General features: G+C 47.0%; 1 protein-coding gene across 3 annotated transcripts in view; it reads right to left on the reverse strand.

The window, feature by feature from the left end:
* Positions 1–2,196, reverse strand: part of LOC142571534 (motile sperm domain-containing protein 2-like) — a 59,458-nt gene extending 57,262 nt beyond the window's left edge. Inside the window, exon 1 of one of the 3 annotated variants that reach the window (XM_075679964.1) lies at positions 1,660–2,196. In XM_075679964.1, the coding sequence (XP_075536079.1) occupies positions 1,660–1,777 (118 nt within the window). In that variant the 5' untranslated portion in view covers positions 1,778–2,196. The remainder of the gene's footprint in view (positions 1–1,659) is intronic. The other 2 variants (XM_075679965.1, XM_075679966.1) reach the window with 2 other exon arrangements.
* Positions 2,197–27,004: the final 24,808 nt, after the last annotated feature.

The following is a 27,004-nucleotide window of genomic DNA, read 5'->3' on the forward strand; positions in this document are numbered from 1 at the left end:
CAAACAACGAGGAAGCTATGCTTACGTCCAGTGAAAAACAACTACGAACGACGAACATCTTCCGATAGTTCGGACCTTGTCAAATCTCACAGCGAAACGCCACACGCTAAACGAAATGAAAGTTTGCAGGGAATTTTGTCTGTGGCGTAAGAGCCGAAGTCACTATCAAGTTGCCTTGAATGTCGGCGCCTCCGAGGGAAAGAACAAATTGTGGGGCGAAATTCACTATTCTGTTTTGTCGCTCTTTTCTCGCTTCTTCTACGACTACGGCCACCCTGCGGTCCTACTGAAACACTTTTCATGCCTAAAGCAGAAGTTTTCAGGATCGGTTGCTGCAAAGAGGGAAGAATCCCTGCACCTTATGTACAGCGCATCAATCAGAGCAAGTTGTGCTTCTGAAGGCAGTGGTTTTGGTTTGCGACAATTCGCGGAAGCTCTCTGCCCCGAGGAAGCTCAACTATAAAAAAAAAAAAGAAGCGAACGACCGGGCAGCGCGTATCGAGGTCGCACGCTGCTTCTCTGGGCAAAACGACCGGCAACAAAGCGAACGCCGGCAACCGGCTGAAATCGCAGCAGCGGCGCCGACCATTTTCCTTTCTACCGAAAATAAACGACCCCGGCGGCCAACGGCGCCCACAACAAACAGGCACGCCAGAAGCATGCGATGTCGTTCGCTGACCCACATACGTTCTGGACCAGCGCGGAGCGAGGTGCGCCCGCTGCAATTGAGGAAGCAATGACGAGCTTTGTTGTTTGTGCCTCCGAGGCAGCACATTAGCGAGTCCCGCAGTGCTTTCCCGGTTGCTCGCGCGCGTTGTAGCGGGGCAGAGCTGACGGCGTCGCGAGATGTTCGTGCCGAAGTGGCGTCTCGCTTGCTCCTTGACAATCTGCTCGTGTGAAATCCCAGATCGAAGTGCACTTGATAAGGCAGGCTTATCAAACCCATATTTCGAATCGACTTGCGGAGAGAATACGGTATACCCTCCCATCACGACAACGCCAAACAATTTGTCCTACGAAATCTGTACCGACCGCGTTTTCCCGCCGGTTCACGGAACGGGCGGTTTTCACGCGTATAGCTTCACGAATAAATCACTCATTCAGAAAGCTTTAATACGTCATTACCGGCATCATCATCGCGTCCAGAAATAAGTCATACATCAGACGGCAAGAAATCTTTATACATTCCTCCAATTTGGCCGACTGCTCTACTATTGAGATTGGCGCAATCTTTTGCCGCTACACTGAGTATACGGTAACACGAGCAGCACATGCCAATAGTCTAATATACGGCTTTTCGAGTACGGCAAGACGTATTTTTTTCGCGGCAGTCGTCACTATGGAAATAAGCTTGAGCTTTGCACAATAAACATCGACACCTTCAAAGAAGGGAAACCTCAGCTTGAAGTAAAAAGTGCAGATACGCAGCTGAAGCGTCCGTTCCTGACACTTATTGCAATGTTGCAACTCATCGCTTCATTCCTTCTGAAAGCTACGCTAAAGCGCCTCAAGAGAGCGTAAGAAGCCGTGAAGTAACGGCTCTCGTTTTCGCCACTGTGTGAGACAAACTTTCCTTCCTTCCTGCCACGCGCGTTTGAAGGACAGGCGTTGACAGGAACAATTTTTCCCGAAGGCACTGGCTGACATGCCTACACTGACCTGGGTCCCTCTCGGCCTCTTCGAAGATCCTCCTGCGTAACTCCTCGATGTTATCCTTCATGACGACGAACTCCTTCTCGCCGAAGGTGTCTCCGTTTTTTTCCTTTATCTGCACCATCACCGATCACTCACCGCGCGTCGCTCACCGCGTTGTGCGCGGCGCAACGCTGACGTGCGGGTCGACGACGTTTCACCCGGAGTCCACCTTTTGAAGCCGCTGCGCACACCCTCCCCGTAGTTGAAACGAGGCCCTTCTTTGTTCGTTGTTTGTCACACAAACCACGAGGGACGCCTTGATGACAAAGCTACGCCACAAGCCAAGAGAACGCTCTGAGCAGACGACGACACCCAGTGCTCAGAAGGCGTCGTCTGCTAGAGATGGGCGAGTAGCGGCGTTCTCAGACTGTCAGGACGGCCGAGTTTCATGCTCGCCGTTCGTGTGGGGCGGCGCTACCGGGGCCGCTTCCTCGAGGTGAGGCCGCCAGAACCAGTTTTCGGCCAGATTTCTTTTTCCTTCCTTCCTTACCCTTCTCCCAATTACGTAGTCACGTGCCCTCGTTCCTCCTCTCCTTCTAGGCGCTCGTCTCCCGGCAGCAGAATAGCAGAAGTGGCAGAAGCGCCCTCTCCCTTTCCTGCGCACTGTCTATCGTGATTTCACTTCTCGGCACGCGTAGCCTTGAGAAGTATGTTCCGCCTTGTCCGTCAACCGCAAGCTCAACTCGTCACAATATGCGCAATGCGTAGGCAGAGAGCGCTGTCTGTCAGCAGCGCTTCCACGCGCGTTAGGTTTGCCTGGTGAGCTCTCCCGCAGCAACTTCAAGCATGTGCACCTACACGTACGAATACCGGGCAGTACGCACATCGCAATCTTCATCGTCTTTCTTTATTTTTACCCATTGTTCTGGGCAGGAAACCATCACCGCACGCTGAGGAGAAGTGACTTCAGCCTTATACAGACGAGCTGTCTGTTTTACTTCGTTTTGTTTTATAAAGCCAGCAAGAAATCCTTGTGGCTCAGCTTTGCTAGTATTCAAATTGCTCGGCGCAAGTTGGCAGCGTGGGCTGATGTAATTGCTCTGCAAATAACAGCAGATTACTCGAGGCCTTGCGCGGTGAAAATTGTCCTCACGAACCACACATGTATATACACCGTCCTCTTTTGGCAATTTCTTTGTTCCATTTCACTTTCCTTGTTCCCGATGCTTTTATCACCTAAATACCAAGGTCGTCAGGGAGCCGCATGCTAACGCGCTTTTAAGAATGTGGTTTAGCCACACTTCACGTATATCCTTCTACTGTGACGGCAGCTCCAAACTGTATTACGTCCGCCGGTCTCGTTCCGTTATCACCATCATGGAATTCCATTTTTTTCTTTTTAATTAGTTTAGGGGGTTTTACGTGGCAGAACCACTTTCTGATAATGAGGCACGCCGTAGTGGAGGACCCCGGAAATTTCAACCACCTGGAGTTCTTTAACGCGCTCCTAAATATAAGTACACGGGTGTTTTCGTATTTCGCCCCCATCGATTTTTTTTTATTATTATTGACGTGAATAAATAAGCACAAGTTGGCAGCAACAGATGATCCCGGCTACTGCTTTTCACTTGAGTTTCATGGAAATGTATTGCAAGTCAGATATAACAAGGTAAAAGAAAAGGCGTTGTAAAATAAAAATACGATAACTGCTCGAAGTACAAAATGTCACCACTCAGATATATAGGTGAAATGTCGCAAACGCTGTTGTTGTCATTCAACTCATCTTGTTATCACTACGTCATCGCCTGACGTGGCTCAACACGGGGCAGCACACATAGGTAAGTTGAGTTTGCGTATACGCATTTGCATCTGTACAACATACCCCTGCAGGTATTTAGGTCGCCGACTCTGTTCTCTACCACATTACGCACCAAAACAAGTATTACCCAAATATATTCCCTTCCACAAAAAAAATACGTCTTCAAGCGGTTCATCCCTTATAAGACTGAATATATTCCCTTCACTCTTTCGTCTACTATAAACCAACTAATTTTCATTGGTACTTTTGGACGTTTTCGTACTTGAATAAGTGTGTTCGTCACCGAAAGCCGATAGCTTTCTGAGAAACACATGCTGTCGTGCAGGAGCTTTGTGGCATCCGAAGGCGTAGATGTAGTGGTCAGTGAGGACGATGTGTCGTGTTTCTTGCTTTCTACTGTTGTGCTGCTGTCTCTTAGCTTCTGAAATATTTCCTTGCCTTCTGCTACGTGCTCTCTAAAGTGCGCTTCTTGCATGAGTAATACCTACTCCAATGCCATATAATTTCAAATCTACTTGTGACTTTCCCTGTTCCTATATACGGCACTCAGCGGCCGTAGCTTCTGCAGTAACCTAGTTTAGTTCACAAATCAAATAATACTGCAATGTTTATCACATGGCAATTGAAACCCAGCCCACAAAAAATATGGAGAAATAAACAGGTGTATACTCACATATCAGGCAAGCAAATACAAGCGTCCTATAAAGATATCCAGTCCGACGGTTGTTCTTAACATGCATAGATACTGCGAATACAATCAGCAGAGTCTCGAAAGATGTGTTGCGGCGATTCAGCACGTTTGTGACACACACTGAATATGATGTGTACTGCGCCGGAGACTGTATACGCAGGCGAACTAACATAAGCACGTCGTATGGTGGGTCAGAGGGCCTTCTGAAGGTTTGAAAACAATTTGCATGTGGAGTAACATTTACATTATTCATAAGCTTTCTTTGGAGACTGTCTAAGAAAAACAAACATCCCTGTGGTCTACAAAACAGCGATCAATAGTATCAGTACGCGGTCAAGAACAGCAGTTTTGTCGACCACTGCAGAAAACAGACCCTTTTCACCAACCATATTTTAGCAAGAAGAGTTGCCGAATGTAACTTTATGTATAAAGCTTTCAACTCTGATGAAATCATCATCCGACAGACATACCTAAGGACACCGTGGTAATGTAATTCCGGGTAGCATACACAATGAAAGTAAAATCGGGATAATGCGTCCACAAGCGCAGTAGAAATTTCCTTGCGAGAGGCAGCGAAAAATAAAATCAAGGCTAATACTATCCTTCATAATGAAAACCTTTACCACGTAGCTTTGGTACTCGGCAAGTTGTGTGACGCTTTGTGCACCATGCATACTCATCAGCCTGGTGGCGCACCATGCGTATTCAGCAGCCTGGTATTTCAGGGCCACAGCAGACAAGTACGTAGCTGAATAGGACGACCTTTTGTGCATTGCAATGAAGACGTTCTTGGGAAGATACGACCAACTCATAATGTTCTACATGTATACATGGCGGTGTCCGGTACGAGAACGTGCCTCTGTCACAGTAAATGAGTGCAAAGCCAGAGGCATCACGGAAGTCTGTTGATCTTTTGTTAGACAGACACAAAAGGAGGCATACCTGAAAGGCAGCTGGAGCGGTTAACCTACATCCGAACGAGGAGCCTGTCATGTTACACCATAATAATATGGTTAAAGATGACAAGAAAAAATAAAGTTTGAAATATACTTGGGTCCTATGCACCGTTGTAATCTGTTTAGGCGATGGTTTCGTTGGTGTTTGCGAAGAACGCTGCTATTCTTTAGCCGCCATTTTCAAGTATAAAGCGCATGAACAAGTTGGACAGATATATTCACTGGGAAATATTCTACTCCACGTACACTCGCGGTGATCCAACATGCGGACCTAGCACATGATGACGAAGAAATGACGATTGTAGGACGATGACGAAATGAGAACGATGGAACGCCCAGTACAGCACGACAGTATAGTGGCACGGCCATGACGGCATGACGGTGAGTGTATGGTGACGGCATGGTGACAACGGGAAGATTATGACGGCCTACCGACGAAGGTATGATTATGACAAAAAATGACGGCAGGATACCAACAAAAAAAGGACGACTTTGAAATGAAGGTGGCGAGATGACGACGATGTCATAGTGATGAAAACATGACGATGCAATGAGGACAATAGACTGACGACGACGCAATGACGAAGGCATTGCGATGCCTGTTTAAGTAGACCACTTGCCACCCCGACCACCTTTATTTGCAATATATCCGGTACTGGTTTGCACTATGCCCAATGCCGGTCAATTGTGCAAGACAGCAAGAAGCAGCCCGCAGCGAGCACATGAAAAGTGTGTCTGTGAGGAGGGAGGGAAGAGGCAAAGAAAGCTTCGCTTAAAAACGACCTCATTGTTTGATAAGCCAAACACGCGTGCCTCTTGCTTTAGTTCACTGCTTGTATTCGTTGTTTTCTGCATCTTTATGACAGTGAGTGTTAGAGCTCTTCCCTGACTTGGAGTGGTGTGCCGCAACGCTCAGCCTATCGCTAGATTACAACAAGAATGGCGAACTGCGCAAATTGCAATTTGTCCGTGCAAGCGCAAAAATCGGATCAGAAAAGAACGGGCGAGACGAGCGCAGGAGTTGAAAGACAGCGCTTGTGTCGTCCTTCTTCTTTCTCCCGTGTCCGTTTTTCTCGCATGCTATATATTATTAACATTTACGATGCATACACGTACGGGCGTACGTAGATACGGAGAACATGCGCAACGACACGATAAAGAAAAATACCCATTTTCGCGCACCGACGATTCCATCCTGGATGCTCGACGCGTTAACCGTCGTACTGTTGTTCTCGCTGTCGCCATTGTAAGCGTGCGTTGTATCAGTTGTTTTCTTTCTAACTGTCAGGCTTAGCGAACATCCACAACGCAGAGAGACTAGCACACGCTCGCGGCTATCTTGCCGCTTGACAGACCGTGGTGTTTTACTAACCATCGCGACAGGACGGTCGTCTAATGTACCACATCACAGCTTCAATTTTCAGAATTTCCCACAATGGTACACACATTTTCCACGAAAGAACTACAACCCAATCGCGCGTCTGTATAGTTCCGCGTAACCACCCTACTTCGACAACTGCTGCGAAGGTTGAGCAGTACAATCTGGTCAAACTGAAATGCGTCAGATTTAACAAGTAGAAAACGTAAGCTTTTGGTGGTAGTTCTTCAATGTTCTTTTCAGAACGTCCCAGTAGGACACAGTGTCTCAACAGACTACTAACACATGTTCTAATGTGTCCGGCCTTCGACAAAGAACAAAGTTAGAACATCGGAATACCTTTATTCGTTTTTGTTGAAGCTAGGTCTTGACGAGTAACACACCAATGTTCACTTCAACAGAGAAAACTCCAGTGTCAGACGCAAGTGGCAGCCGTAGTTTTTACATTCTATTGAGAGCATTTTGTCCCGGGCCTTCACCGTATACATTATCTTGTACAGCGGTACCGGAAACAAAGGGCTAAATATAGACACGTAGAAAATATTTTCCTTTTACCTACTACAATTTATTAAGATAAAATTGCACTTGTCAATGACTAAATGACAAAATCGTTTCTCGAAGGAAACATGAGGCAGTGCACGATGTTGATGTGCACGAGGACATAGTGAACAACCCTGACACCACACGTAGATGTGTACCACCTGCTGTGGACTTGCCCCGGCACACGGGATATCCAGGAACCCTTGCCCCAACTCTGGCCTCGGCAGCGATCGGTGGGCTGTCTTCGGCATGCGGAGTCAAGATGGCTGAAGTGGCCGCACCTTGCTGGACGTCCTACACGATGCAAGGTTGCATTCGTATTTATAATTATTTTTCCATCTCTCTTCTATGCCGTAAGTCAGCCCTCCCCAAAAGGAAAAAAGAAAGAATAGTAAGCTTGAGGATTGCGTCCGACGTCTTTTTCACAAACGTACGAAATAATTCATACTCCTAATCACTCAACAAACACAATCCCAACATCAATTTCCGCACGAGGGAATTCGTTATCATTAGTCCGCCATCGTATGTAGCCCAAAATATGTCTTTGCACATCCGTTCCCAACTAGACGCTCAAATAAAAGCCGCAAACACACGGCGAACTTTTCTTTAGGCTCTTGCACAATTTAACACTTGGAGAGGTTACAACTTTCTAGCGCGAAAACTTGAAGGAGACACTACGAGGGAACGACTTATACACAGGTGCTCAACCTCCAACTAATGGTTTATCTTTGGGCATACTTTATATATGTACAAAACCATGCGCATGAGCCGCATCGCAACCGCAGAAACCCATATGGCAACGGCATAAAATACAATTTTAATGACACCTGCAGGCTAAGTTGATAATAACAATTTCGTAATTACAAAACATGCCTAAATAATCAGATATCATCTATACATATAATACCAAGAAGAAGAAGAAGAGGTAGTAGTAGTAGTAGTAGTAGGAGGAGGAGGAGGAGCAGGAGTAGTAGCAGCAGCAGCAGTAGTAGTAGCACTCTAATATTTCTGTAAAATGTAGACGATTAAATTTTTTTTAATAATTTGGGAATGTGACATCCCAAAGGTGCGCAGGGAACTGTCGCAGTGGAAGGCTTTTATTATTATTATTATTAGTAGTAGTAGTAGTAGTAGTAGTAGTAGTAGTAGTAGTAGTAGTAGTAGTAGTAGTAGTAGTAGTAGCAGTAGTAGTAGTAGTAGCCTAATATTTCTGTATACCACAGACGATTCATTTCTTTTCTTTTTTAATTGGCGGATGTCACATCCAGAAGGTGCGCAGATAAATGCCGTAGTGAAGGGCTGTCTTATTACTATTACTAGTAGTAGTAGTAGTAGTAGTAGTAGTAGTAGTAGTAGTAGTAGTAGTAGTAGTAGTAGTAGTAGTACTTGTGGCGTTTAACATCTCGGGACTGCACAGTGTGTTATGAAGTACGCCGTGGTGGGGGGCTCAGGAAAAAATGTGAATCACTTTAGCCCATAGAGTTTCTCAGTATATTACCTAGAGGGAAATCTGGCGCCACCGTCTATGGGAGTTTCTTAAGGGGCGCCGTGCCGTCATGGGAATGACGGTATATGTGTCTGCGAGGCTTGTGTTGGCTGATGTTGTAAAAGGCTTCGTCTAAAACGTGGATACGGCTACACAAATAACGCGTTCATAAAGTGAAATCTTCATAAAATGTTTCCATTCACGCATATTACATCTTTACTCGCCTACAATGCATGACCAACCGAAGAAAAGCAAGAACAGACGGCAAACTGTTTCAAAGCGAGCGCGAATAATGTAGTCTGTCCTCCAACTTTAGCGGCCCGCTGACACTTTTCACGTATCATATAATTGTACATGCAATAAGAACTTCTCATAGTTAAACAAAACATGATTTTGTGTAATAATAAAGCTAAAACAGCTTTTTACGTGCTGTTTTAGTTGAAAAGTAGTCATTTTGACAGACGGAACGGTGCTGGCCTAGCTCTCCGAGAACGATGCCAATCCGAAGTCACAATATACCGGCATTCCCTTGCATACCACACCACAGCAGCGCAAAATTTCCCTCTGGGTAATATAGCGAGAAACTCTATGCTTTAGCATACGCCAACGAGGTTGAGAGCGAAAGCTTGCGCGCTCAAAAGACATTCATTGAATGGCTTGACATTCTCATTGAAATGCGTTGTTACTTCTTATTACTTGTTTCTTCCCACCAAATGTCGTGGGTTCGAGTGCCTTAACTGACGCTACCTTAACTGTGCCTTGTTTAAATTCGCCCTAAATAACACCAACGGTCGTGGGTTCGAGTGCCTGAGTTAACTCTATCTTAATTAATTTTGGCTATTTTGGCATGGTGAGCGGCACCGGAGCCAGCTCTGGAAAAAGAAGACGACGAGCGCGAGAGTAGTGGCACAAGCGCAAGGGGCAGTATGGGAACGCTGGCATGATGAGCAGCATGGGAGCCACTTGTGGAAGACGATGGCGAACGCGCGAGCAGTGGCCCGAGCGCTCGCATGACTTCCTGTACCGCACGTTGCGTTTTAAAGGCCACCGTCTGATGAGGCATTTAAGCCTTTCGCCTTAATTCTGACTGCATGAGGTCCTTTTACCGTGCAACCAAAGCACGATACACAGGGGTTTTCCTCCGCCGCATTCCTCCTCCATCGGAATGCGGCTGCTCTGGCCGGGAGTCACGTCCTTGCGCTCAGCAGCACAACTCCGTAGTCACTGAGTCATCGCGGTGGGTTAATTTCCCAACCGTGGGTTCGGGTGATAGGTGCTCCTTATTGGCGCCTTGCCCTCGTTATCAGCGGCCATCACCACGTCGCCGAAGACGACCCAGCCTAATCTAAGCTAACCTTCAGATCACCGAAACAGCGACGATCCAAGCGAGCCATCAGGAGCTATCAAGTGCAACCCAAGCGCTCCTCGAGAAGTTTTGTTTTTGTCCCGCGATAGGGAAGGGGGTGGGGGAGGGGGTGTTAGGCGACGTAATGTGAAGCGGCGATAGTCATTTAGTCAAGAACGCAACAAACTGTTACTTGGGGACGGACGAAAACGCATTAATCGATGGCGACAAAATTTCAAGGAATTCCTCAAGGCGGGAAGCCGCGAGACCAACGAATAAACGAGAGAAATAAACTCATTCGTATCAGCAGTTATACGGATCTGAAGAAGTTGAAGATACAATTGCGCACAACGAGAGTACCCACTTGCAGCAATGACCGCAAGTGTAGCATAAATTTACCCTTCAACGGTACATCGACATCACACAAATGTCAAAATGACGATTCATTTACGAGATCAGCATTGTTCAATAAAGTTTAGCAGTCTTCACTACAACACGAGGGGAAATCAAGCTCTCTGCACGCGCAGCTTACCGCATCGCCCAAAATTCATAATTTCATCATACAGCGATTGTTCGTTAATAATGTAGATTTACAATTTACTCAACCCGAAAACCACCCGGAATATTAATGCAGACGCTATGCTATAATTTTATAGTACAGTAATTGTGTAACGTGGGAACTCAACATTGTGTTCACTGGGTTGGTATGTCTGCGATCACAAATGTATCGTACAAGACTCCTCGACAGCATGGTGCACTCTTCTCCATGGCGATAAGATATTTCTGCACTGCCCGTACAGCTCACCGGCTGGTCCGGTATTGCACTTCGAGTTCGAAAAGCAGGAATAAGTCGTAATAATCAAAGCAGAAAAAAGGCGCGCTATAAGGTTTGAGAGAATTAATGTCCAACCATAACCATCAAATTAAAACGGTGGACAGAGAAAAGGGGCCTCAGGCTGGGCTATGAATGTTCGCGAGCGAAGCAGTATTTCGAATTACCGCCGGTGGGCATACACTTGAAGGTATTTTGAAAATCACCTGCCTGCCTCAGTACGTCCGCATATCTGCGTACGTTCGTCTCGATTTCGATGCCGCGGAGGGCTTTCTTGCACAACCCCTGGTTGAAGAACGCAACGTAGAAAAGCTTGCTGTTCGTGAAAGGCTTCAAGTTTCCGATACTCAAAGACAGCCCGTCCCAGTTCACTGCGCTACGAATCTTCCGTATCGACCGGAGGGCCAGAAAGAGGGCCACTTCACGCTTGTACCGATACTCAATCGTATTTCTGAGGCAACGCAGAAACTCCTCGGCAATCGCGCTCCTTCGGCTTGTTATGTTCTTGAGCACAAACTCCCAGACCCATGTGGCCAGGTCGACTCCGAATACTGCATCGTTCACGATAAATTTGTCTCCGACGTCGTCTCGAATGCTCGCGTACATCGTGGGATCCACAAAGAAAGTTGTTGGAGCTGGCTTCCCAGTGGAGATCTTCTCAAGCAAACGCGGGTCCGCGCTCTCCGAGGAAAGGATTACTCCTGTCAACCATTCGCTTATCATGAGCCTGTTCGCCCAGTAAGAGTCGGTGGCGTTCGGGACGCTCCAGTCGGCTGGGAAAAGTTCGGCAGGGATGACGAAGTTGAGCGCCCGTTCGACGGAGAGGGAGACGTCCGGGAAGAGCTGTGCGCTTTCCGTCTGTACTTCGTTGAGAATTGCGTTGACTGACGAAGCTATGACGAGGTCCGAAACGCCGGACGTCTTCTGGTAGGCCGCGGCAGCAGCCCACAGGTAGTGGTACTGCCGCAGCTCGCGGCTGCACGAGTCCTGCCACTGTCCTGGGAACGCCAGGGTGTAGCGGTCGCCCATCGCGTACGACACCAGGCTCCAGGTGCTCAGGTGGAAGATGTAAATGACCGACACGTCCTTCCACCTGACCATGAACAGCTGCATGAGCTGCTGCAGGAGCAGAGCCTCGTCGATCAAGATCTGCATGCGCGGCTGCCACAGGCCATACAGTGCCAGAGCCGCCCGCCACAGCATCTGGCCACCGACGTGCGAGCTCGCATTGACCGGCTCGTCTGTGTCGTCCCCCCATGTGAGGGCTGCCACGAGTTGGTTCCAGTCTGTCGGCACGTCTCGCATCACGTTCATGACGTCCAGGTGTATCGACGTCAAGTTCAAGGGACTGTCCCTCAGCTCGAAGACCCTAGCAGTGTCTCCTTGGTACTCGAAGGCCTGCCTGTCGATGTCGCGAGCTGCCTTCCTCAACACGTGGATGTTGCAGCTGGAAGCACTGCGCGCCTGCACGATGCGCACGCGGACGAAAAAATCGATGCGAAACGAGGCGGTGATCTTGACGATGAGCGCCGGTATGCTCAGAGCGTCGGTGCTCCTCAAATTCAGGGCTTCGCGGAGAGCCGCGCCGGCATCAGCGAACGCGTTCTTAGAGCCGAAGTCGTTGCGCGCGCAGCTAAGGTACAGCTGCCGCAGTAGGACACTGGCGTCGTCCTGGGCCGCACCCGTGAGCGCGGGAAGCCAGAGCTTGCCGTGAAACCAGCTTTCCTCGTAATCTCGCTGCCGTATTCTCTGCGGTATGTCCCCGCAGGCATACCTGCGTTGACCCAACAGTAATTTCATTTTACGAAATTACTTGCCTTGACGACACCATAACAGCAATGTATCGTGGTGATTGGCTACTTCGCCAGTTCTTTTGTATGCTGTAAGAAGTCATCGCTTTCAACTGACTGGTATGTCATATCGCGTCAGTCAAAATGTGGAATGCAAAAATATTTAGTGGCTGGTGCACTTCTTTTACGTTGCTATGAAAGTAACTGAAGAATGCTAAAAGACGCTGCAATGCAACCGCTTGCGACTGGCTGTGCGATACAGGCGTATTGGCCACTTGAACGCAATAGGTTGCAAGCTGTAAGCGCTCGCTACACTCATTTACTCATGGCGATCAGCCAGTCGACCCTCAAGCGCCTCGATATATCGCTACGTTGATGAACTGCGTTCATATACTTTGTAGTCTGAACAGGTCCCTCTCACTATGGCGTTCGGTCACCGATTCCATTGCCATCCGCGGCAGGAGCATTCGCATGGGGGCAGAGTGCAATAACACTTGTGTGCCGAGTATGCGTGCACGTAAATAACCCCATAATAACTATTATCCGCAACGATCTGTCATTGGCTCCGGATTTGCTTGGGCTGTCGAATCTCGTCAGTCAGTCCCGATTGGCGGGAACATTTGCCTCGTTATTCTACCTTCCTACAAACAACGGCGTTACAACAGCAGTTCTTGGGAGCGCTAGTCACGTTGTGTATGTATTCTATCCTCGTTCCATCACGCTGCTTGCAATACGCCTTCAAGACGAACCAACTCGCCCATAACAAGTCGTTACCAGAGTTGATAATAGGGATACGTTTTGCCGCATAAGAACAATGATAACGAAACAACTTATCAGTTAAAACGTTCTTGACTATTTTTTACATGTAGAAGACACTTTAGGTGAGTGCCGACCATCCCGCCAGGCCATAGAGCTTCCTACATAAATGACTAGAGTGAAATCTGGCACTAGCTTCTACGGGAGCTGCAAGCAATATCGTTCCCGTAGCACGAAAATGATGGTATAGTACATAAATTTGCCTAAACTTCGTCCTTCTGCCTTTGAACGACTTTGTCACTTTGCAAATTAATCACATTTAACAAACTGTTGCGTTATAAGCACCACAATTCCCATCGATTATCCATGTGCGTAGTGTTATTGCCTTCATCCGTTTAAACATATGACTACACATTGAAATTGAAGCTTGTCAATGCATTTAAAGAGTAACAAATGAAGCCAAAAGAACGTCCGAAGCCTCAAGAACGAAGGTTAGGCAAATCCACGTGCTTCCTTTCATTCATAGTAGCTGAACAAAGACAGTTTGGGTGTTTCCTATAGTAAATTTAGCATGGAACTCTATGCCGTGGACGTGGTGATAGACCGGAGCTTACCGGCGGCAACGTGGGCATAGCAAGAAAGCCGCTGATGAAAATGCACAGGCGGAATCACGTGTCCTGCAACGTGAGCTCGCACAACTGCACTCAGCTGTCACTAAAACTGTTGCTGTGAAACTTCAGAATTATTCCTGTGCTCCTCCTCCTTCTCTTTTTCCCCCTCTCATTCGTCCGGCTGATGACAGCCAGCGAGATGGCTCGGACTCGTGTAAGCGAATTCCCGAAACTGGTCCGGCAACATGCGCATCGGCATCATCGGGAAGAAGGTTGCGTCCTACGTTGCATGTGAAAGATCGACGATTAGTCTGTCTATTGACTGTTTTAACAAATAAACAGGTTAGTTTTTAATCAAACATGTATGAAAAGTGACATTAACACTCGGAGGTGCTCTGGGCAAATGTGACACTTTCTGGCGACACCGCACAGATATCCTCCAGAGTAGCTGTCAGAAGAAGAGCGCGAAATAACACACGTACACAAAGAACGACAGACAAGGCGAGCGCCCTCTTCCACTAGCTATGTTTCACCAATTAACCCAACAAGAAATACTCCTACAATTAATTGCTGCTACGAGTCCATGTATTCCTAACATGACCTCAACAACTTGGTTTTCTACGTGGTTTCATCGACATGCTGTGCAAAGTACATTGTTTTCTGCCTCGAACAGGGCAGTGTTCCTCCTGAAGTACTGCCTTATTTTCTCCCCCTCGAACAGCAACGTCTCACCAATTAATTCGCCCAACAGAAGTACCCTTCCTGACGAATACTTTTCGTTCCTCCGGCTGTGCCGTGATTGTAGGCGCGCCCCATCGTACCGAACGAAGTCGTCGCAGGGATCGACGCTTTCGTTGACCGTAGCTGCCAGCTCCCGCTGTAGCTCGGGGCAGCAGTGGTCGGGGCCCCCCACGAAGGCGGAGGCGTCCGCGGGTGCGTGCTCAGCCAGCAGCGAGAACTTGGGCGCCAGAAACCGCAGCAGCAACGCCGTGCCCAGCACCACGGACGCGCCGTAGGCGCAAAGCGCGAATCCCTGCTGGCTGCGAGACGGGGTCGTCGACTGCTTTCCTCCCGGCATGGCTGATGACGACGAGGACAATGATGATCGTCACGATCATGATCATGATCACGATGATCCTCCACTATGGAACGTACCCCCCACTACAGTAATAATGCGTGTTAGGGAAGTCAGACTATCGACTTGTTTTAATACCAGAGTTGATCTCTCTCTCTCTCTCTCTCCGTATATATATATATATATATATATATATATATATATATATATATATATATATATATATATATCGCGGTTTGAAATACACAAGGAATAAGAGAGTAAATAACAGCGTCATAAAGTACTAGAAATTAGTCAAATAAACGGTAAATAAAGATGAAGCACAAAAAGAAAAAAGAAGCAAACAACAGACAGGCGAAAACGAACGCATTAATGCGTTTATGCAGAAAATTAATATCGGCATAGCGATCATTTCTAAGGCCAAAGCCTACAGTGCCAACACCCATGGGGTTGTCGCTATAACACCTAGAGGGAAATCTGGCGCCACCGTCTATGGGAGTTTCTTCAGGGGGCACCGTGCCGTCATGGGAATGACGGTATATGTGTCTGCGAGGCTCGTGTTGGCTGGTGTTGTAAGAGGCTTCGTCTCAAACGTGAATATGGCTACACAACACGTTCTCAAAGTAAAATCTTCATAAAATGTTTCGATTCACGCATATTACATCTTTACTCACCTACAATGTATGACCAAGCGAAGAAAAGCAAAAACAGACGACAAACTGTTTCAAAGCGAGCGCGAACCATGTCGTCTGTCCAGCTTTAGCGGCCCGCTGATACTTTTTACGTAACATATAATCGTACGCGCAATAACAAGTTCTCATAGTTAAACAAAACATGTTTTTGCGTAATAATAAAATTAAAACAGCTTTTCACGTGCTGTTTTAGTAGAAAATGAATCATTGTGACAGACGGAAAGGCGCTTGCCAAGCGCGTCTTCAAGGTTTCCGGTCTCTCCCAGAACGATGCCAATCCGAAGTCACAACATACCGGCATTCCCATGCATACCACAGCGCAGGAGCGCCAGATTTCCCTCTAGGTAATGTAGTAAATAGAGAAATAAGAAATTGGGGAAGACCGAAGGAAAGGGGAAAGAAAGCCAGAAAATAGAAAGGAGGAAATAAAGAAATAAGGAGAGGAAAGAAAGAAAGGTGGAAAGAAAGGAGGGAAAAGAAAGACAGGAGGAAACAATGAAAGGAGAGCCGGAAAGAAAGAAATGAAGAAAGGAAAGGGCAACTAAAGAAAGAGGAGGGGGAAGGAAGGAAGGAAGGAAGGAAGGAAAGGGGGAACAAGAGATAGGAGAGGAGAAAAGAAAGAAAGAAAGCAGGAAGATTGAAAGGAGGAAACAAATAAAGGAAGTCAGGAAAGAAATAAAGAAGGAGAGCTGGAAGGAAAGAAGGAATGAAGGAACGGCGGAGTAAATAAAGAAGGAGAGGGAAAGCCAAAAAGAAAGGAAGTTGGGAAAGGAAAGGAGGGAATAAGAAAATTAGGAAACTGGAAAGGAGGGAATGAGGAAAAAAGGAAGGAAGCAACACATGAAAAACGAAAAAAGGAGAGGAGTAAACTATGACAGAAAATGGAATGGAGGAAATAAACAAGGAAAGGTGGAAAGAAAGAAGGAACGAAATGAGGAGGGAAATAAAGATGGAAGAAAGGGAGAAAGAAGGTAAGGAGAAAAGCTAGAGGGAAGGGAATGAGGAAGTAAATAAAGAAGGAAAGGATAAAAGCAAGAAAGGAAGACAGGAAGGAGGGAAGAAAGAAGTAACGGAGGGAACGCAGAAAGAAAGGAATGAGGAAAGAAACAAGGAAATGAGTAAAAAATGGAGACGAGGGAATAACTAAAGGAGCGGAAGAAAGCAAGAAAGAAGGAAGGAAAAGAGGAAACAATGACAGGAAGAAAGAATGAAGGAAGGAAAGTTGCAAAGAAAGAAAAAAGGAAAGGAGGAAATAAATAAGTAAGGAGGGGTGGCATCAACAAAGAACGAAAGGAAGAAAGAAGGAAAGAAATAGAGAAGGAAACCGGAAAGAAAGACGGAAAGTAGGCCAATAAGAAGGAAGGAAAGGAGCAAAGAAAGAAAGAAGGTTGTTTGCAGTGCTGCAAACGACTTCTGAGATTGAGTATAGGAGTCTGTTCTGTCACTGCCCAGAATGTGCTCAAAAGAAAGAATGAAGAAAGAAGCAGAGGGGTAAGCAAGAAAGAAAATAAGAAGTTAATGTGAGAAGAAAGGACGAAAGAAAGAAGGAAAGGAGGACAGAAAGAAAGAAGTAAGGAAAGAAGGTTGTTTGCGGTGCTGCTAATGATTTGTCAGATTGAGTATCATCATCATCATCATCATCAGCCTGGTTACGCCCACTGCAGGGCAAAGGCCTCAACCACACTTCTCCAACTACCCCGGGTCATGTACTAATTGTGGTCATGTTGTCCCTGCAAACTTCTTAATCTCATCCACCCACCTAACTTTCTGCGGCCCCTGCTACACTTCCCTTCCCTTGGAATCCAGTCTGTAAATCCTTAATGACCATCGGTTATCTACCCTCCTCATTACATGTCCTGCCCATGCCCCCCATTTCTTTTTCTTGATTTCAACTAAGATGTCATTAACTCGCGTTTCTTCCCTCACCCAATCTGCTCTTTTCTTATCCCTTAACGTTTACCAATCATCCTTCTTTCCATAGCTCGTTGCGTCGTCCTCAATTTAAGTAGAACCCTTTTCGTAAGCCTCCAGCTTTCTACCCCGTACGTGGGTACTGTATTACTGAGTACTGAGATTGAGTATAGAGGTCTGTTTTGTCACTACCCAAAATATGCCCAAAAGAAAGGAAAAAATGTAGAAAGGAATAAAGAAATTAAGGGGCGCAGGAAATAAAGAGGGAAAGGAGAAGAACATAGGAATTAGGGAAATGATGAAAGAAAGAAAGAAGGAGAGGGGTATGCTAGAAAGAACGAAAGGAAGGCAGGAGAAGAAAATGAAAGGAGGAATAGAAGAAAGAATTAAAGGCAGAAAGAAAGAAAGGAGTAATAAAGAAGGAGAGGAGGAAAGAAAGAAGTAAGGAAGGAAGGAAAAGAGGAAAGAATGAACGAAGGAAAAGAGGAAAGCAAAAAAGAAGAGAAGCAAACAAGGAAAAAAGGAAAGGAAATAAAGAAGGAGAGAAGGAGGGACAGGAAGAAATAAGAATAGGATGAAAGAAAGAGGAAAGGAAATGAGGAGGGAAACAATGAAAGAAGAAAATGAGGAAAAGGAAGAAATAAGGAAGCAAGCAAAGGATGAAAGAAGGAAGCAAGAAGGAAAGAACCTGAAAATGAGAAGAGGAAACAAGGAAACAAGAAATAGAGGAAATAAAAAGAGGTGGAAAGAAAGAAGGAAAGGAGGAACGGGGGAGAAATAATGAAAGAGAGGAGGAAAGGAAGGAATAATTATAGGAATTAAGATGGAAAGGAGTGAAAAACGAGAAGAATGAAAGAAAGAAGGAAGGAATGAATACAGAAAAGCAAGAAAGAGGTAAATAAGTAAAGAAGGAAAGGAGGCAGGAAAGAAAGGAGAGGGTGGGAGAAAGTAGGAGAGGAGGAAAGGAAATAAGAAGTAAATTAGTAAAAAGGAGAGAAATTAGACAAGAACGAAAGAAGCGGAGGAGGAAGGCGAGAACGAATGTAAGAAGGGAAATAAGAAAGGAGGAAAGGAGGACAGGAACAAGGAAGGAAAAGAGGAAAGAACGAGAGAAGGGGAGGAGGAACACAAGAAGGAGCGGAAAAAAGAAATAAAGAAGGAGTGGATGCAAAGAAAGCAGGTAGAAAAGGGGAAAAGAAAGAAAGAGGGAAGGAAACGAGGAATGAACGAAAGGAAGGAAGATGGAAATGAGTAAAAGAGAGAGAGAAGGAAGTAACCAATGAAGGAGACCAAGAAAGCAAGAAAGAAAGAAGGAAAATGTGAAAGAAGGAAAGGAAGAAAGAAAAGAAGATAGGAAATGTGGGAATAAAGAAGGAAGGAGAGAAAGAAATGAGGACAATAAGAACGAAGGAGAGGAGGACAGAAATGAAGAATGAAAGAAGGTTGTTTCCAGTGCTGCAAACGACTTGACATATTGTGTATAGTAGTCTGTTTGGTCACTGCCCAAAAATATGTCCAAAAGATTTCTTTTGCGCATATTTTGTGCTGTTACAAAACAGACTCCTGTACTGAAAAGAAATATGGAAAGGAGGAAAGAAGTTAAGGAGACAAGTAAGGAAATAAATCAGGAGAGGGGAAGAAAGAAAGTAGGAATGAGGGAAAGGAGGAAATGAAGACAGAAGGGAGGGGAACGCAAGAAAAAAAAAAGAAATGAAGAAGGAAAGCAGGAGCAACTTTAAACAGTGAATTCATGAATCGAATATGATTCAAACATCTGTTCGATTCGTATTCGAAATTTTGTACATGCACACACACCCCTAAACCACTACACCCAACGCAATAATGAAAGCAGTAAAGACCCATCGTCTCTTTTAGCTCCCTGACTGCTGCCCTAAACCAAAAAAAAAAAAATTAACAGTCACAGTTCGTTATCCGTATTACGTTGCACAAGGCGCGGTTCATCATTTTCTCAACCAGGAAATACTGCATGCGTTTTGTACAACATGCCCTCTGGCAATCCGTGCGAGAAAAGAAAGACCAAAAAACAGTTTGCTGCTTCTCTGTTTTCATATGCGCTGCTGACCACTTTCCTCAATGGCAGCGTTGCATATCCATCCCTGGATCCTTTATGAGAAGTCCGGAAGTATTCGGGAACCGGCGTATTTTGGTGAGAACCGAGAACTGTGAACCATAACTAAAGGCACTTTTTTCTGTTTAGAAGGAAGTTTTTTTCAGATTACATTTGTTACGTTCCTGAGAAGCTCTGCACGCTTATTGCGCGTTTCGCAGATCCTGCTTGGCAGGCAGTATTTATTTGTTTGTTTGTTTGTTTGTTTGTTTGTTTATTTATTTTGAAATACCACGGTCGAGACGACGCTTTATTCCAAGAAGGAAAAATGGCGCCGATGCAATAACGAACACGAGCCGATAATTGATGATGACTTTGTACAGATGAAGATGAAGTCCGCATAAATGCTTACACTAATTGCCCCCGTGGACGGAAGCGGCCAGCCTGGCCGCACATTAGACAGTGGAACGGAGATGAAAGGGCTTCAGGCGAAAAACGTGCACGATCTCTGTTCCGCGGCAGCGTCGGTCGGTTGGGGCCTCAACAGGTGTAGCGCGATAGTTCACCGGCGAGGTCTGCTCTATGACTTTGTAGGGGCCAAGGCCAGGCCCAGCCGCCGCAGAGTTCCCCGAGAACACACGCGCACACTCTACTTCTTTCTCTGCCTCAGTTGCGCAGTGCTGCGACATTTTCCCCGGGGGCAGACGAAGCTCGCTGAGCAAGTTAAAGGGACCTGTGATGGTACTGCTTGAGTATGGCCACGTGAACAACTTGTGTCGCACGTGAACGCCGATTACTTGCCGTCACTTTGGCGACGACATAGTTCACATCACTCAAGCGGCTGAGTATAACGAATGGTCCCGTGTAAGTGGCGAGAAACTTGCGGTACAATCCCTTTTTGCGAACAGGTGTGCACAACGAAACATAATCACCGGGAGTAAAGCTGACGGGGATATGCCGCGCATCGTAGCGAATCTTGCTGTTGCTTTGTGAGGACAACGTCCTAAGATGCGCCAGTCGACGTGCTTCCTCAGCACGACACAGAATTTGGGCGATGCAAGGATCTTCTTGGCACGATAAAGGTAGACTAGTGTCCAGAAAGCTCTGGGGAGCGCGTGCGTACAGCAAAAAGAACGGCGCATATCCAGTAACTTCGTGCTTGGCACTATTGTACGCGTATGTTACAAAAGGTAAGACGGCGTCCCAATTGATGCGGTCAGCAGCGACATACATTGATAACATGTTGGTAAGGGTTCGATTCGTCCGCTTCGTGAGGCCATTGGTTTGCGGGTGGTAAGAAGTGGAGTGACGATATGCAGAACCACAAAGCCGTAAAAGTTCTTCAACGACGTCGGCGGTGAATTGCCGTCCACGGTCACTGATGACAACACGGGGAGCGCCGTGACGGAGTATGACGTGATGCAACAAAAATGAAGAGACATCTGCTGCAGTGGCAGATGGAAGTGCCGCCGTTTCCGTGTAGCGAGTAAGGTAATCTACGCATACTATAATCCAGCGGTAGCCAGCTGACGTCTTTAGGAGCGGGCCAAGCAAGTCGATGCCGACTTTTTCAAAGGGTAATGTCGGTGGCCTAACTGGTTGTCAATAGCCTGCTGGGGCCGTCGTCGTTTGCTTGTGGCGCTGGCAAACAGTACAGCTGGCGACATACTGTTTCGTTGTTTTCCAGAGCTTGGGCCAGAAAAATCTCTGTCTAAGTCAGTGTAGTGTGCGTGCAAAGCCAAGGTGCCCGGACGTGATATCGTCATGCATGGAACGAAGGACAGCAGGGCGCAGGTTTTCGGGCACAACTAGAAGCAATGGGGGACCATCAGCCGAGTAATTTTTTTTGTACAGCAAACCATTACGAAAAGTAAACGATGTTGTTCCTGCTGGCTCACGTGCAGCTGCCCGTAGGGATTTCAAGGTAGGGTCGCAACGTTCCTCGCTCTCGAAGGTACGCAGGTCTGGAAAGTCGGAAGAGATGGAAACTAGGTAGTCATCGAAGTCATCATCCTCAGCTTCAGTGTGCGGCGAAGGGAGACGGCATAGGCAGTCACCATCCGTGTGACAGCGTCCGTTCTTGTAGTTAACGGAAAAGCTGCACTCTTGAAGGCGCAAAGCCCAACGGGGCAACCGGCCAGACGGGTCACGCAGCCCAACCAGCCAACAGAGTGAATGATGGTCAGTCACTATCGTGAATGCGCGGCCATGTAGATACAAACGGAAATTCTGAATGGTGAATACGACTGCTAGGCACTCGAGTTCGGTAATGGTGTAGTTTGTCTCCGCTTTTGTAAGTGTCCGACAAGCGTAGGCAATGACATGCTCACAGCCACCGCAGAGCTGAACAAGCACAGCGCCAACACCCGCACCGCTGGCGTCAGTGTGCAGCTCAGTTGACGCCTCCGGATCAAAATGCCGCAGTACCGGTCCAAAAGTCAACAAAAATTTCAGCTGTTGAAACGCCGACTCGCAGTCAGCAGTCCACAAGTATGGGGTGTCTTTGTGAAGGAGAGGCGTGAGGGGAGAGGCAAGCTGTGCGAAATTCTTGATAAAGCGCCGGAAATATGAGCTATGGCCCAAAAAGCTTCGCAGATCTTTCACCGTTTGTGGCTGTTGGAAGTCGCGAACCGCTGCTATCTTTTCAGGATCTGGTCGTATGCCGTCTTTGTCGACCAGAAAGCCTAGGACGAGGGCTTGACGCTCACCAAAATGACATTTCTTTCAGTTTAAAATAAGGCCAGTTTGCTGGATACAGTAAAGAATGATCGACAGACGCTGATTGTGCTCGTGAAATGTCCGGCCGTAGATAATGACGTCGTCTAAATATCACATGCAAATTTCCCATTTGAGTACGCGGAGCACGGTATCCATAAATCGCTCGAATGTCGCTGGAGCGTTGCATAAGCTAAAGGGCATGACGTTGAACTCCAAGAGACCGTCAGGTGTCACGAAGGCTGTCTTCTCCTTGTCTGAGGGGTGCATGGGAATTTGCTAATATCCTGACCGTAAATCAACAGAAGAGAAATACGACGCGGAGTGGAGGCAGTCGACGGCGTCATCTATTCGTGATAGGGGGTACACGTCTTTCTTTGTGGTGGTGTTTAGGCGGCGATAGTCCACACAGAATCTCCATAATTTGTCTCTTTTCTTTACTAGGATCACAGGAGCAGCCCACATGATTCCTGGATCAGCCCTTTCTGTAACATTTCTTCGACCTGCTCGGCGATTACTTTTCTCTCTGAAAGTGAAACGCGGTAGGGCTTCTGACGAATTGGCGTTGCTTGCCCTGTATGGAGGCGTTGTTGCATACGAGACGCCGGTGGTGTATGGAACGCTCGTTGGCCTTGAGCAAAATCAAACACTGTGGCGTAGCGAGCGAGCACAGCTTCCAGCAGACACTGCTCACTAGAAGACAGCGACTTGTTAATCATGCGCTTAAAGTCAGCAGAATTAACATGGTTGGAATCGGGGTTGGATTTTTTTTTTCGGCAATTGACATTTCGACCGTTCCGACTTTGACAATGGCTTGTTCATCAAAACTTGCCAGTTTAAGTCCTAGCGGCAATGTTATGGATTGGGTTGAAACGTTCACTGTCCACAAACGAGTACAACCATCAGTGGTGACAACGAGGGAGCGAGGGACTATCGCATTTTTCTTGAGCGCATTGTTATAATCTGGCTCGGCTAAACCACAAAAGTACCTGTACGAGGGCGAGAAGTCTTGACAGGTACAAACATTGCAGTCTGAGGGGGCAAACACACATATTGTGACACGGAGAAAACGTCGGCAGCATCACTGGTGCTATCTGTCATTGAAGTTAGCGCGTCGCGGCGAAGAGAAATCGCGCCAATTCCACAATCCAATGTTGCCCCCCACTCACGCAAGAAATCAATTCCTAAAATAATGTCATGCGTTGTACGTGCAAGCGCAGCAAATTCACATCGAAATGTCTCGTCCCCTATCGTAACTGAAACAGAACAGACCCCAAGTGGGCGTAACATTTCCCCGCCAACTCCACGAAAGGTAGCGTTCCGAACTTTTTCTCTTTTCCCCTGGCTGCTACATTTCCTGCACTGTTTATGCATTCTGTGATAGTGTCCACCTTGTATGCTGCATCTGTATGAAACAAGTTCATTTCTTCTTCATAATGTCTGTATGTATATACAATTGTTCGAATTTGTGAAATCCACTGCCTGCTGCTCTCTGTAGGCCCCCAGGTCCCGTCAAGCTGTCTGCGACAGCTTTTTGCCTGGGGGCCCCCAACTAGTGAGTTGGAAATAAAGTGAATTCTGATTGTGATTGTGATTCTGATCCCAAGAAAACACAACTTTTTGTCCGAGACGATTTTTGAAGGACAGGCTCATAACAGAAACTGCCGCCCCAATGTCAACTAAAGCGAAAGTACTCACATTGTCAACTAAAACGCATACTTTGTTTTTAAACAATTTTACACAAGGGGGTCTTGTTTAAGATGAACATAATGCGGCCTCACCCCCGTCGGTCGCACGAGCTAGTTTCCCAGCGGCGGTGGTGATAACGAGCGACGACGACGTGATGGAGAGCGTCGTTGTCGTGTCTGTAGAGGTGTGAGGCTGCGATCGGAAACGGGGGAGTCACTGCGGCTCGCGCGTCCCTGATGCAGCCGCTGGAAGGAACTGGGATACGACCAGGGCTCGTCAGCGGGCACGCGGGGTGTGTAGGAATTAAACTGTGGAGCACGCTGCTGGCAGCGGTGGCAATACCTAGCAATGTGCCCAGGCACACCGCAGCTGTAGCAAATGCGGGAGTCGCGGCTTGTCGCGGGTGACACCGGTGACATGGGTGTCATGGGTAGAAACGTACTCTCAGGCTGGTTGTAGGAGGGAAGAGCCCGCGGAACAAATCGTTGTGGTGCATCTTGTCGGCGTCCCAGACTTGTCGGTTGCGGTGGCAACTTGCTGCTCTCCGTACGATCAGCATAGGTCCTGCGAGGCTCTCGGTAACTCTGAGGTGCCCAGGTGGCCGGTGGCACACGAGAGCGATGATCAAACGCACACGATGGCACACATGAGCGTAGCCAACAACTTTAAGCTCTTCAAGCTCCTCTTTAACCACTTGCCGAATCACCGAGGAGATGTCGTCGTGGGTTGGGACGGACACACTTGCAATAGTAGTAACATTGTCCAAGCGTCCAAACTTTGGCCCAATCCTTCTCATTTTCAGCGCTTCAAACGCCCGGCAGTGTTTCTTCAGATCAGACGGAGTACTAAGATCTTCCTTCGTTATAAGAAAATGATTAACATCTTCAGCGATTCCTTTAAGCAGATGTCCTACTTTGTCTTCGTCTGTCATGGTAGCGCTGACGATTCCGCATAATTTCAGAACAGCTTCTATGTACGTTGTACACGTTTCGCCAGGTAATGGAGCTCGTCGGGAAAGCGTCTGCTCAGCCTTCTTTTTTTAGAGATCGGGTCCCCGAAGCACTTGGTGAATTTTTCTACAAAATTATCCCAGCTTGTCAGAACACACTCGTGGCTTTCAAGCCAGAGGAGCGCGGTTTCAGCGAGAAATAAAACCACGTTATCGAGCTGCCTCGTAGTGCTCCAGTGGTTGTGGCGACTCACTCTGTTGTAGTGTTTAAGCCAGTCGTCGACATCTTCGTTCGCCTTCCCCGAAAAGGTGGGTGGCTCTCGCAGCGGTGTCCAGTAACCTGCCTGACCTGCGTGATTGCTGTCTGGTCCGCCGCAGGCGGGGTCGTCATTGCCTTCTCCAGAATCGGCCATGGCCGCTGCTTGTGGTCGTAAACCGACCAAGCGTCTACTCCATCGGACAGTTGGTAGAGCTGGGTCGTCCAGGATTGTCCAAGATTTGCCCCGCACGTCCACCAAAGATGTTACGAATGATGTTTATTTACAGGGTGAAACGAGGTCCAAGATGGAAGCTACAGGCAAGGCCCAGCCGGCGCAGATGTGATGATGATGATGATGTCCTTGATGAGTTTGGCGCTTACCCACTCGCGGGGATTGGCCAAGAGTCGGGCAGACTTTGCTTAAGTGTTCAGAAAATGGAGGTAACAAGAGTACCCCGAGATCCCGCGCGCACACCCTACTTCTTTCTCTGCCTCAGTCGCGCAGTGCTGTGACAATATTATAGCTGTGTTACTTCTAGCAATGAATATTTTTCGTAAAGTGGTTTAGTTTTCAAGTCCATGATAAGGCCATGATCTTGTTGGAATGCTCGTAGAATATATTTTCGTTGAATTAGTAGTTTTTCTGAATTAGTTTGTGTGGTTTTATCCCCATACCGAAATATAGTATGTTACTCCAGAGTAGAATACAACGTAATATACTGCATTTTGTAATCACTTTGTTAAGACCAGGCTGGGTTTTGTATAAGCATCCAACAATTCTAATAAGTTATATCGTTAGTTTCTCTAAATGCGCATTCCCCACGTCAAGCCATCAGTAAACCAAATTCCTAAGAAATTCTGACTTTTCCTGCTCTGTCTGCCCCCAAACATTATTTTAATTTAATTATGTGGTTTTACGTGCCAAAACCACGAGTTGCTTATGAGGCACGCCATAGTGGGGGACTCCAGATTAATTGGACCCCCTGGGCTTCATTAACGTGCCGCTCAATCTAAGCACAAGGGTGTTTTCGCATTTCGCTTCCATTAAACTGAAGCCGCCGCTGGCGGGATTCGATCCCGCAACCTCGTGCTTATCAGCCCAACGTCTACTCAAACAAAATAGTTGTATTTCCGTGGCTTGTTGGTTGGAACAAATGCTATGTATTTCGTTTTACTGATATTTAGTCGTAATTTATTTGAACTAAGCCAACCCGAAAGCTTGTTTAGGTAATCATTTGCCTGGTGCTGATGTTCTTGAACGGATATGCCACTGAAAAAGAATATTAGCGTCATCCTCATCGCGTCGTTGGGAGAACATGGGATGTCAGAGAGGTCGTTTATATAAACTATTGTCACGTGGTAGTGACGGTTAAGAAGGCAGCAAAACTGTGATTATCAAAACGAGTGATTTATTGGGCGAACTTGTGCCCTCAAAAACAGGCTACAATCAAAGAACAACGGTAGCGGTGAACACGATCGGCGGTCGTCGAATTCTGATGAACGGGTCAAGCGCGCCGGCTTTTATACATCAATCGTCAAATGTTCTAGACTAATCGCTGGGACCCGCGCGCCTTCCCCAAAGTTCTCCATTATTCGCGTCACGCACACATGCAATCAGATTACACAAGGTTCGGTCAGAGACAGTGGATGGAACCATCGATAACATTCCAGAAACTTCCGACACATGCAAGCGCGTCCTGCGCTGTGCGATAACATTTGTTAGGCGGTGAAACGTGTCGCCCGATGAAGACAAGTACACGTGTCACTATTAAAAACAGCGCCTCGAGTATTGACTCCTGCGGTACTC

This window comes from Dermacentor variabilis, chromosome 2, assembly GCF_050947875.1.
Source record: "Dermacentor variabilis isolate Ectoservices chromosome 2, ASM5094787v1, whole genome shotgun sequence".
Classification (NCBI taxonomy): Eukaryota; Metazoa; Arthropoda; class Arachnida; order Ixodida; family Ixodidae; genus Dermacentor; species Dermacentor variabilis.